The 13080-nt window shown below is 36.1% G+C and overlaps 1 protein-coding gene across 1 annotated transcript; it reads left to right on the top strand.

Annotated features, from left to right (window-relative positions):
* On the top strand, window positions 1–13080 carry LOC109725377 (methionine S-methyltransferase). Its single transcript, XM_020254536.1, has 12 exons — window positions 1–279; window positions 2973–3166; window positions 3408–3614; window positions 3719–3814; window positions 5176–5364; window positions 6141–6329; window positions 6944–7180; window positions 8093–8227; window positions 8339–8659; window positions 9502–9681; window positions 10553–11518; window positions 12099–13080. The coding sequence occupies exons 1-12, from the start codon at window positions 39–41 to the stop codon at window positions 12387–12389; spliced, it is 3246 nt and encodes a 1081-aa protein (XP_020110125.1). The 5' UTR covers window positions 1–38; the 3' UTR covers window positions 12390–13080.

Here is a 13080-nt window from a genome sequence, read left to right as displayed (position 1 = left end):
CTATATATCTCTCTCTCGAGAGCTTCGATACCTCGTCAATGGCGGAGGTGGAGGAGACGAAGATGGAGGAGTTCCTGAAGGAGTGTGAGGCCTCGGGCGACGCGGCGTACGCCGCCATGAGGGCGCTCCTCGAGAGGCTCGAGGACGCCGCCACCAGGTCGGCGGCGCGCGCCTTCCTCGCCGCGATCCAGCGCCGCTTCGCCGACAAGGACGCCGCGGATCGCTGCTTCCGCAGCTACCATTTCCGGATCCACGACATCCTCCTCGGCGATTCCCAAGGTCGATTACGGCTCTCATTCTCACCCCCCACCCCGAACCCTCTTCCTCTCGTGGTTTGAGTCGCCGATCGATTCATTTGATCGATCGGTTGATCGAATTTGCGGCAATTCGAATGCTTTTATACGATCAAATGTGGAATCGGTGGTTTTATGTGTGAAAAAGATGATATCTTATGGTCATTTGACCGTTTCTTCGTTTATTTTCCACTTATTATGCTGATTTGGATCATCGATCAATATGTTTGATCGATCAGCGGATCGAATTTTCGTAATTCGAATGCCCTTATAAAATCAAATGTGGAATCGGTGGTTTGATATACCAAAAAAATGATGATATCGTATTGTAATTTCCGTGTCTTCATTTATTTTCCACTTATTATCGCAATTTTAATCTTTAATGTCACTATCTCTTTAGGATAACTGTCGAATCAGTGATTTAATAGTGATTCTGGAACATATTCGTTTTAGTGTACATGGAAAAGATGATACTGTGTTGTAATTTGGTAGTTTCTCAGTTTAGTTTTCAATTATTTATCCTGATTTGAATTGCTGATTGATTTGTTGGATGGATCGGTCGCTTATCTTTTGGAGACTTGGACGTCCTTGTTAGTTTGATGGTTTGAGTCATTATTTTGGTAGTTGATTAATCAGTTTCCTCTGAATTTATGTGCAGAAGTTGATGTGATCTTGTTTGGTTGTCTTTTCCTTTTGATTTTGTCTGTTTTCTAGTTTTAGTTGACAAACGTTACTGTTTTGGGATACCTTCCAATGTGTTGGTATATTTTCTCATGGTCATTATGAGGCACATTGGTTGGGTTTATCAGAATAGTAGATGGGTAGAAGGTGTCATTTTCTTCAACTTTTGAATTCATCAGATGTGGCAGATCCCTGCTTATGTTGATTGTCTTTATGAGGAACTTGTTGGATTTGACACGAAGTGCTTCCTTTTTAAGCTGCCTAAGTACTTCTGGGAACTGAGTGGTAAGCTTTGAAAGAGACAGGCTTGATTCTTGCCACTAGTAAGACAACCTTATTGGTCGATAGCAACAGCCATTTATAATTGGAATTATCTCAAAACGTGTTGTCATGTATTATGCTCTTTTAGGAAAAATAGTTGGCTAGAAATTCAGGGTCTCCTTTTTCTTGTGTCGTCTTGCATCAACATAATAATTTTTTTTTTCCTGTTCATCAAAGATTACTATTCCTTTCCTTCTTTTCCGGGTCTATCAGAACTCCTTTGTTTTAGATTTATAAGGAGTAGTAGACAAACAAAGGGAAAAAAGGATTATGAGTGAATAAGTTATTGAGCAAATAGAATTTATTCACTTATTCAATATTCTTCATTTATTCAATAAAAGTTAAACTTATAACTTAGAGAAATTATTCTAACAACAAAGACTGTTCCGGTTGAAAGGTTGATTTTTACGAATATCCAAATCTTTATTTATTATAAGATCAGATAATATGATCTGAGATTTTATTTTATTTCTAGAGTAGTTTTGATTAAGGTTCTATTAGTTTAGTCTAGAAATGATTTGCAGGATGTCTCATCCCTAGAAATCAATTGGCAGAATGAAAAAAGCCAGTATATCTCGGCGCATTTTTACCATTTTTTGAAGTATGTGTATGGTATTACTACCGAAGAACTTGGACTTCTCAGTGGGATGAAGATGTTCTCTGCACTGTTGTTGTTGACCAGTTGTTTATTGCTGGTGCCACTCAAGAGAGAGGAGAGGTTATAAAGAAACAGAGAAACCAGAGCGAAAAAAGAGAAGAAACGGAACAGAGAAAAGGAAGAAAAGTGGGAACAAGTAGCTTGTGAAGTCATCATTCCTACTTTTATGCAAATATAATTATAAGGAATAAGGAATAAGGAATAAGGAACAGAAAGAAATATTGAGTTAAATTGGTAGTTTGGTTTTCCTTTTTCTTTATTTTACTTTTGGTGAATGTGCTATCATACAATTAGGAATTAAGAACTTGCAAAGACTAAGTAATGCAATAGCTCAAGGTAAGAATAAGGAGAATAATCTTAAGTGAAATGATGACACTGCTAAACTTATATTGTTATTTTAGTATTTCTGCATTGTTGGTACTGCCTGTTAATACAAGTTCTGGATTCTATCTACCTATGAGGCTGCAAAGATCTAACGTCAATTATTGCAAATTTCCATTTAAGGTACGTAAAGGGGAATATATATATATATATATATATATNTATATATATATGTATGTATGTATGTATATATATATATATTTATGTATATATATATATATATATATATATATATATATATATATATATATATATATATATATATATATATATGTATATATGAAAGCATGGGGGGGGGTTAATTTGCCCACTTCTAGTCAAGATTTGTAAAGTAAAATTTTCTTTTTTTTATTTTGGGACACTGGAGAGTTGGTAAATCATTAAATCTGCAAATCATATTAATAGTTTATGTAGACGAGCAAACAATGCAAACATGCTTTTTGACTTGAAAAGATTACTACTACAAGCGGCAAGAGGTTGTGAATTTGCTATCTCAAACTTTACATGACATAAATTTAAATTCTTTCCTGGCAAAACATTGTATTCCCTGCACTTTACTTATTCACACCATATTCTTTAGTCTGAAGAGCTGTGTTTATCTCTATTTGTTCATTTTTGCATTTATTGGTTATTCATAGGGAAGCAGAAAAGAAAGAAACTGACAATGATGGAGATCCCTAGTATTTTTATTCCAGAAGATTGGTCTTTCACCTTTTATGAAGGCATAAATCGGCATCCGGATTCCATTTTCAAGGACAAGACGGTTGCTGAGCTGGGTTGTGGAAATGGATGGATCTCTATTGCACTTGCCGAGAAGTGGTCCCCTCTGAAGGTTTGTATCTGATAACCAGGATATTATCCTGCGGTAACGTCTATAGCATCAGTAATTGATAATTTTAGTATTGCTCCTTTATGACCTGATGAATAGATTCTTGCAGTAAGTATTATATTTCTTTTCTTTTTTCCTTTTTTTTTTTCTAGTTTGTTGATTGCTCATGGAGAACCCTACTTCAAGTATTTGCACTATCCTTTGATGTTGTTTTCAGATACACTAATAACATGGTTCTTTGCAGGTTTATGGGCTTGACATAAACCCAAGAGCTGTCAAAGTTGCATGGATTAATCTATTTATGAATGCGCTGGATGAGAATGGGAATCCAATCTATGATGAAGAAGGGAAAACATTGCTTGATAGAGTGGAATTCCACGAATCTGACCTTCTATCTTACTGTAGAGAAAATAAAATAGAACTTGAGCGCATTATTGGATGCATTCCTCAGGTACTGAAAAAAGTTAATGACTTTATAATAACATACTTGGAAGTAACTTGTTTACTGTAGCGTAATTAATTGTGGTGCTTTTTTTCCCTCGCTATTTGTTACAGATTCTTAACCCAAATCCTGAGGCCATGTCAAAGATGATTACGGAAAATTCAAGTGAGGAGTTCTTATATTCTTTAAGTAACTACTGTGCTCTTCAGGTTAGCATGCACACTTCATCTATGTCTCTTCTTGTTTTCCTAGATAGTATTGACAGTCAAATATAACCTAATCTATTTTGAGTGCAAAAATACTCATCTTCAAAATTCCTTTTTTTTTGGATCTGAGACTCGGGTTCAAAATGGTTTGCATTGTCCATCCTAAATTGCAATTACTGTTCCAATAGCGTCTAAAAATTACAGACCATGGTACCACACTGTAGATGTCCTAACCAATCTTGCATTCTTATTTCATCTGTCAATCATGGCTGCCCAAGTTGACTTTTAATAAGTGAGTAGTTAATGTAAAGGTTGTGCTGCAGGGTTTTTGGGCTACTAAGCCTACAAAACTTTTTAACTATAAGAGTAGGCATTCAAAATTTTTATTTATAAAACTATGCCTCAGCAGGGAATGATTTACCACCGAATTCTGAATTACCGCTTCAACCTAACTTACATATTTTTTACATCGGAACTCTGAAGGGTGTATAGTATTAAACGCTTAAAATAATTTTAATGCTTTGAAGAAACTCTGAAGGGTGTATAGTATTAAACGCTTACATCGGAACTCTGAAGGGTGCATAGTATTAAACGCTTAAAATAATTTTAAACGCTTACATCGGAACTCTGAAGGGTGTATAGTATTAAACGCTTAAAATAATTTACCACCGAATTCTGAATTACTGCTTCAACCTAACTTACATATTTTTTACATCGGAACTCTGAAGGGTGTATAGTATTAAACGCTTAAAATAATTTTAATGCTTTGAAGAAAGCGGTGAATGATTTGCTGCATTTATTCACCGCATAGGCCTGATTTTGTAAATAAAATTTTTAAAGGACTATCTTTATAATTATAATATATTTTAAGTCTATTTATGAAACAAATTCTTATTGTGTACAGTCTGTGAGTCATTGCAATTAAAAACTTACATTCTAACTGCTACTTATATCTTAACCTAATATTAGTAAAACCACAGAGAGACATCAAACTTTTCATGCCAAGTTATGCAAAAACATCTATAAAATATCAGATGCATGGTATCTGTTAACTTGTTTCATCTCTCATTTGATCCTTGTTGTGCACTTTCTTTTTTTTTGGCGAAACTATTAAAAGAAAGTGTCTGGCGCTTTATCTTTTTGCACTTTATCTTGGCACAAATATGAGTTTTTTCCTACTGTATGTACCCATAATGAGCTTACAACAAATTCTGGAACGTTATGAAACTTATAGTATACATGAAAATCTTCTTGTCCATTCATATTTTTAGTTCTATCATTAAAGTGAGCAATGGATTGTGGCTTTCATATAGTTCATATGTAACATTCTTCTTATTGATTCTTGCATAATTCGTTCAATTCAGGGTTTTGTTGAGGATCAATTCGGTCTTGGTTTAATTGCTCGGGCAGTTGAAGAAGGAATAGCAGTCATAAAGCCGATGGGCTTTATGATTTTTAATATGGGAGGTCGACCTGGGCAAGGTGTCTGTAGGCGCTTGTTTGAGCGCCGTGGATTTCGTATCACACAGCTTTGGCAAACAAAAGTTATGCAGGTCTGTATAATTGAAAATCCCTTATTGTAATTTGCTGAAAGAGATTATTGATCTCCTTTCCCCCCTACCAAAAGAAAAAGACCAAAAAAAGGGATTATTGATCTTGGTAGAGCTTCGATAGAGTCATGCTTTTACTTTAAGAGTGTGTAGGTTTAATTTACTTGTTTCAAGGGTGGATAACATATGTCTTATACGATTTCCATATTCAAATTTTATCTGGTGTGAATCTATATTCTTATCCATAGTAAGATACATTTAAGCAGACAAGGGTATGGTTTGAAGTTCTCTACCCGAATATGACCAACCATTAAAGAACGCTACCAATTTTGCTTTATTAGGCAAAGAGAAATGCTTGGGGTAACCGCACTTTTGGGTACCCCATTATATTGTTGATGTGTTGGCATACACATGTTAATGGGTTAAGGTTTAGGGTTTAGGGTATAATGATGGTGCTTAGTGTTTAATGATGGTGTTTGGGCTTTAGTAGTAATATTTAGGTAATGATGACATTGCCATGCCATCAATAGCATTGTAGGGTACACTTGGGGATATACCTGTAGCAGCACTCTTTTGGCAAATATGCTTTCAAGCACTGGACCCTCTGATATCTACATTCGTACTCATAGTCAAAAAGAAATATCAAATGGATATGATTTAGCTCAATTCATTTGTACTGCTATGTACAGTTGGTTTGTTTGTGCCTTTTCTTGTCTCACTATTTCTCCTACGTGGAGAATTTGATTTTGGAGTACTATTGCTCGAATGAGATATTGCAGGCTGCTGATACGGATATTTCTGCCTTGGTGGAAATCGAGAAGAATAGTCGCCATCGATTTGAGTTTTTCATGGGTCTTATTGGTGATCAGCCTATTTGTGCACGTACTGCCTGGGCTTATGGTAAATCTGGTGGTCGTATTTCTCATTCTTTGTCTGTGTATAGTTGTCAACTTCGCCTACCAAATCAGGTGCATTATTGTATTTTTGAGATATTTACATACATCCCTGTAAAATATCTGTTAAGATATATATTCTGCTAATTTTGATTCTTAATATATACCTTCAAACACTTGATTAGGTTCTTTTGCACACATACGCCTGCAATTATGCAAAATTTTGCAAGTATCATTGTAAGGTTGGCATTTACACATATATCCCTGAAAAACCGACTTATTTGCATGTATGCTCTAGGTGAAGTTGTTAAAAAGAAAAAAAGAAAAAAAAAAAGAAGAAAGAACTAAAACGCAAGTCCTAGTTTTTGGATAGATCTGGCAAGGCAAAAGCAAATAAACAAAATTTAAAGGGTATGCGTGCAAATTCCAATGTTGTAGAGGTGTTTGCACAATTTTCCATATCTGTAGGGTATATATGAAAAAATTCCAATTTAATTTCTTATACACCTTCTATGAAATTCTATAAGCTGTTCCAATATAAAACCAACTTCCACCCATTAATTGGATGGCTCCGCAATTCTATATATGACAGTTTTGTAAGAAGCAGCATCTCTGACAAGCATGCATGAGAGTTCTGATTTTGCTGGAATATGAATGTACACATATTCTAATATTTTTGTAGTATGCAGGTGAAGAAGATATTTGATTTTCTGAAAAATGGATTCCGGGAAGTCGGCAGCTCCCTAGATTTGTCATTTGATGATGACTCTGTTGCTGATGAAAAGATACCATTCTTAGCGTATCTAGCAGGTTTTCTGAAAGAGAATTCTTTTATTCCTTATGAGCCTCCCGCTGGCTGTTTGCATTTCCGAAATCTTGTTGCTGGGTTTATGAAGATATATCATCACATCCCTCTAAACACTGATGTAAGTGATCAAATTCCGTGATTCAGATTTTTGGTTTTACTTGTATCTTGCTGCATATGTATTTAGGCTAGAGCCTTGAACAGTATTTGGCATGTTCACCTTTTCAATGGAAATTTTAAAAGCTTATACGCACTTCAGTAACTTTTATGAAACCGTTGAATAAACTAGGCTAAATTACAAAAAAATCCCCTTGCACTTTAGCCCCTGAATGTATCAAGTACCTTGCTGCATTAAAATTGCGTCAATTACCCTCTGGCACTTTACCATTGTTTTAAATAGGTCCAAAATTTTGGAATAATTGTTGAGTTCACCTGTAAAACTTTGTAGAAACAAATTGGTGAATGAAGTTGGTTATAATTAATGCAGTAAACTCATATAAATTGAATAAAATTGTTCAATAAACTATCAATTTTGATAGTATTAGTAAAAGTAGATCTCTTTTATCTAATTTTTTATCTGATTTTTGAGTTACAAATTAGATAGATATTGAGATGTGGAACAATGTGATATATCAACTCCTATTTACAACCTTATTGTCTAACTATGTATGTTTCCTAGTGGAATTTTGTGCTTCTCTAGAAACCAGGACTATTGTTTCCTCAAAATAGAAACCAGAATTAGAGGGTATTGCATATTCTACATCTGGAATGAAATAACTCTCTTTGACAGTACTCGAGTTTCTAGGCTATGTGATACATGATGGGAACTTTGTTTGACTTTCTCACAGAGATGGTAAAATTCCAGAAAATTTGAAATGCTAGAGGCATGTTTATCCTTTTTGGCAGTAATGATTGATATAGTGTCAGGAACTTCTAGTAGTTTTTTTTTTTAACCTCTCTTTTCTGAGGTAACATTTGTCAATGCATTAAAGTAGACAATTTATTTCTGATCTCTGCTTCTGTGGTTCACAAGAATGTTGTGGTATTCCCTTCTCGGGCTGTGGCAATAGAGAGTGCTCTTCGGCTTTTCTCCCCAAGACTTGCTATTGTTGATGAACATTTAACCAAACACCTCCCCAAGCAATGGTTAACATCCTTGGCAATTGATGTACTCTCTCTCTCTCTCTCTCTCTCTCTCTCTCTCTCTCTCTCTCTCTCTCCCCCTTAAAAGTCAATTCTATTTGTACAGTTCATATAACAAAAGATGTTGTCTTTTCAGGGAACCATGAGCAATGACAGAAAAGACGACATTCTTACAGTTATAGAGGCCCCTCGCCAATCGGATTTGATGATTGAGTTGATCCAGAAATTAAAGCCACAAGTTGTTGTAACAGGCATGGCTCATTTTGAGGCTATTACCAGCTCAGCATTTGAAAATCTATTAAATACAACTAAAGTTATTGGGTCTCGCCTTTTTCTTGATTTATCGGATCATCTTGAATTGTCCAGTCTGCCTGGTTCTAATGGAGTGCTGAAGTACCTTGCTGGAAAAACTATGCCTTCTCATGCAGCAATTTTGTGTGGTCTCGTGAAAAATAAGGTAATGTAGCTTCCAACTGGTGGATTGGTTTTGAGAAGCAAAAATTTACAAACATTACCTGAATTGTAGTGAGTTTTGAAATGAATACCTAAACTTTAACATTCTGATTTTAGGATCAGACGATAAAAGTATCTGATTTAACTACCTTTCTGTCAGAATTTAATGGTACTTTCAGCTTTCTTATTGGTGTACATCATGTTCTACTAGAATATAACACTATTATGGAATGTTCTATAACTTATCTGGTGCAAACCATCAAGTTTTAAATAATTTGATGGAATTAGTGAAAGGTCAAAGGAGATATAGTAAAAAATCAAGCTTTTCAAACTTAGGTCCCATTTTAAACTACAGTATAATTCAGGCAAAATCTGTACGTTATACCTTTTGAGGAAGTAGAAAGTGCTACATTTATTTAATCTAAAGGGCCATTTGGGTCAGTTAGAACTTTTGCAGAAGTGTTGTTTGAATAAAGTTGTTCGAGTAAGTGCTAATAACATTGTCGTTATGTTCTTAGAGCAACTTTCTGATTTGCCTTTCTTTAGTTCATTTTTAGCTTGCTGTCAGCCAGGCATCAAGTCCTCTTTAATCTGGGTTTAAATTGCTAAATTGCAACTTGACATTGCTTCGCAACGCTGAAGTTTGGGCTAAGTGATATGCTAGATTCGTTATTTTCAGACTTGTTCTTATATGATAGCTGAAAATCTTTTTTTTTTTTTTTAACAGTAGCTGAAAGTTGACTATTAAACTAATGTTGTTGTTCATAAGAAATGACCATTTTAACTTGACCTTGTCTATGTATTATTCTTGGTAGACCTTAATGTTATAAAACTCTTCTTTTTCAGGTTTATTCTGATTTGGAAGTTGCTTTTGTCATTTCGGAAGATGTGACCATCTATGAAGCATTATCGAAGACTGTTGAGTTACTAGAAGGGCATACTGCTTTATTTAGCCAGCACTATTATGGTTGTCTATTCCATGAGTTATTGGCATTTCAAATAGCCGACCGTCATCCACTTCCCGAGGTATCTTACTCTCCAATCTATCTTTTCCCATGCTTTCAACTCCAACTATATTTTATGTTTCCATTTTTTAATTTCCTGCTATTCGGATGAATAAATATGAAATCTGGTTGCAAAAGTGCAATACAACCTAGTTTTCACTTGCAAAGTAGCATTTCTTTTGTCTTGTAGAGGCATTTTAATCATTTCAGTGAGCTGTTTGCTATGGTGTACTTGATTTTGATAGTGAAATTACCTGCACTTTACAAACACGCTAGTACCTGCAGGAGACTTGCAGTATGGAACCTCAGTGTACAGCTGTGCATTTACCTAGGAAAATAATGAGCAGGATAGGTGCACCCACTGAGGCTTATTTGGTCAAGGATGGGGACAACGAACCTAACAATTCCCTGAAACGTAGTTTCGTGGTGTCTCTGGATACTATGACCTACTTTGCATGGTAATAGATGAGTAATGACCTGTTTGGTCGTCTCGATTACTTATATGGAGTTTTCTCCGGCAATTACAGCATAGGAGTTTTGCGTCACCCTATTGTATAATGTTAATGATTTTGACTTCTTAGGTTGATAGATGTCACCTACTATGCGATTTGTCATATGAAAAAAAAAGGCGTTACTAAATCTGTTCTATCTCGTGGAGATTTTGTTGTGGCTCCCACAACCAACCAGCAAATTGCCTTGAGTAAACTAGAATAAATATGCTGGATAAGTTATTCATGCATCCAAACATGCTTAAGTGGAGCAAAGAAAAATACATCATGAGGTATAGGAGTTACACCATTTAAAACCATACTGATTGAAGTGATTTCACGGAATTTTTTCTTACATTTATCCTCAAATTCTAACTCTATTTATGCTTTTGTCTTTCTGATTAGAGGGAGTGTGCTGACGCAAAGTCCATGGAGATGATCGGCTTTTCAACTTCTGCCATCTCAAGCCTAAATGAATCTGAGCTCTCCATCAACGGCTTCGCAGAACATCCGGTCATCCACATGGATGTCGACCAAAGCTTCCTCCCTATACCTTCCTTAGTAAAAGCTTGTATTTTTGAAAGCTTTGCTAGGCAAAACATGGTTGAGTCAGAAACCGATGTCAGATCTGCAATACAAACCCTAGTTAAGAATAACTACGGATTTCCATCCGACACTAACTCGGAAATTATTTATGCGAATTCCCATCTCGCCCTTTTTAACAAGCTTGTCCTTTGCTGCATTCAAGAAAAGGGCACTATGTGTTTCCCCTCAGGAACTAACGGCCACTACATCTCAGCAGCTAAGTTCATGAAGGCAAACATTGCGGCCATCCCAACTCATTCGGATTTCGGCTTCAAAGTTCAGCCAAAAGCACTTGAGGGCTTATTCCAGACTGTAGAAAAACCGTGGCTTTACATCTCAGGCCCAACAGTTAACCCAACTGGATTGCTTTATACCGATGAGGAGATAAAGGAGATACTTTTTGTTTGTGCTAAGTTTGGAGCTAGGGTTGTGATTGACACCTCCTTTTCGGGCTTAGAATTTCAAACAGACAATTGGACGAGTTGGGATCTGCAAAAAAGCCTTTCCTCAATTACTTCTTTGCATAAGGGCTTCTGCGTATCTCTTCTTGGTGGGTTGTCCTTCGAGTTGCTATCAGGAGGACTCGAATTTGGATTTTTACTAATGAATGAGCCGTCTTTGATAGAGGCATTCTATAGTTTCCCGAGCTTGAGCCGACCACATAGCACCATGAAATATGCTGTGAAGAAGTTGTTGACTATTAGGGATCAAAAGGCTCATCAATTTTCTGATGCTGTTGTTGAACATAAGGAGACTCTGAAGAATCGGGCCCATCGCTTGATGGAGGTTAGGTTTTTATATCGTATTTCCTGCATTTACAAATATAATTTCTTTACATTTTATGCTATGTGAGAAAAAATTGCATTAGAGGCTTAGATATTTAACAAAAGGTAAAAATGTATATAATTTATCTCAACTATCACCCATTTTGATCTGACTACCTATCTTTTCAAAATTTTGATTTTACTACTTAGCCTTTTAATTTATTTGATTTGAACTAATTAATGACTCTTCAACTTTAAAATTTGAATGTGTTGCTTATCTTTATTAGCGTGAACCAAAGGCACGCTCAGAGTGAAACTTCAAGGACTAAAAATCTGTAATCATTTGAAAAATTAACTCACAGCACTCTTCTGAAGTCATCTGTTTTAAGTTTTCTCTGGTCTTTACCCCCCAAACTTTCATTAGTAACATATCATCATTTCCATTTTTCCTTGAATGCTAAAAATTTCTTTCCAAAAATTTCTTCCCATAATCACAGGGAGACCAAAACTAAATCAGCTACAACAAATAGGAAAGGCTTAAACTCTAGATTGATCGTTTAATCCTCGTCTCTTACTTTTTTATACCGACTATCTTATTGCAGACGCTCAAAACCTGCGGATGGGAAGTGGTCGGCTGCTGCGGCGGCGTCTCCATGGTGGCCAAGCCAACAGCTTATCTAGGCAAAGCGCTCAACGTAAACGGCTTCTCAGATAAGCTCAGTAGCAGTAATTTGAGACAAGCTGTTCTTAAGTCCACCGGATTGTGCATAAACAGCGGGTCGTGGACCGGAATTCCCGACTACTGCCGATTCAGCTTCGCACTCGAGAATTCCGAGTTCGAGCTCGCATTAGAACGGATAGCCCAGTTCAGGAAGTTGGTCCTCGGAAACTGAGCCTGCCTTGGATGAAGCAACTCCACTGCTGAACAAATAACTTAACCAAATCCAGGTACGAAGGAACTGGTTCTCTCCACGTCTTGTTTATTGTTCTTTCTTTCTCCTAACGATGCCGTCGCGTGTTTGCAATCACACCGATAAAAAAACAGTTTTTCTTTCTCCTAACGATGCCGTCGCGTGTTTGCAATCACACCTATAAAAAAACAGTTTTGCGATCACATTCCTCGGAGTGAATCGAGGTACAAAATTGTCTCTAAGAAATGCTCATGGTTGTTTCTTTGCTCTCTCTAACTTATTTGAGGGGGGGCCTTCGTAACAACTGTGGCCTGGTTTAAGTGGCTTAAAAGCATTTGCGTTTCATCAACTAGTTTATAGTTGAAGTATTCATATAGTTGTTGTTAAACTTTATAAGAAGCTTCTACCATGATTTCGATTTTTATATTCGGATTGTAAACGGCGATTCTTTCTTGTGATTCGTCCTTGTTCACGATCTGCAAATGAGCGAGACGTTTCGAGTCTAATTTTCTTATTCTCAGAGATGGAGCTGTCACAGAAATTAGAATTAGGATTAGACTGGAACTCCCGTATGGCACATACTTATATATAATTTGATGTAAGGATGTTAAATCATATCCGTCTATCAAGAACGTGTCTGGATACATTTCAACCGTTATATATAATTTTTTTA

Source organism: Ananas comosus, linkage group 20 (genome assembly GCF_001540865.1).
Source record: "Ananas comosus cultivar F153 linkage group 20, ASM154086v1, whole genome shotgun sequence".
Lineage (NCBI taxonomy): Eukaryota > Viridiplantae > Streptophyta > Magnoliopsida > Poales > Bromeliaceae > Ananas > Ananas comosus.
This window is presented reverse-complemented; position numbering and strand designations above follow the sequence as displayed.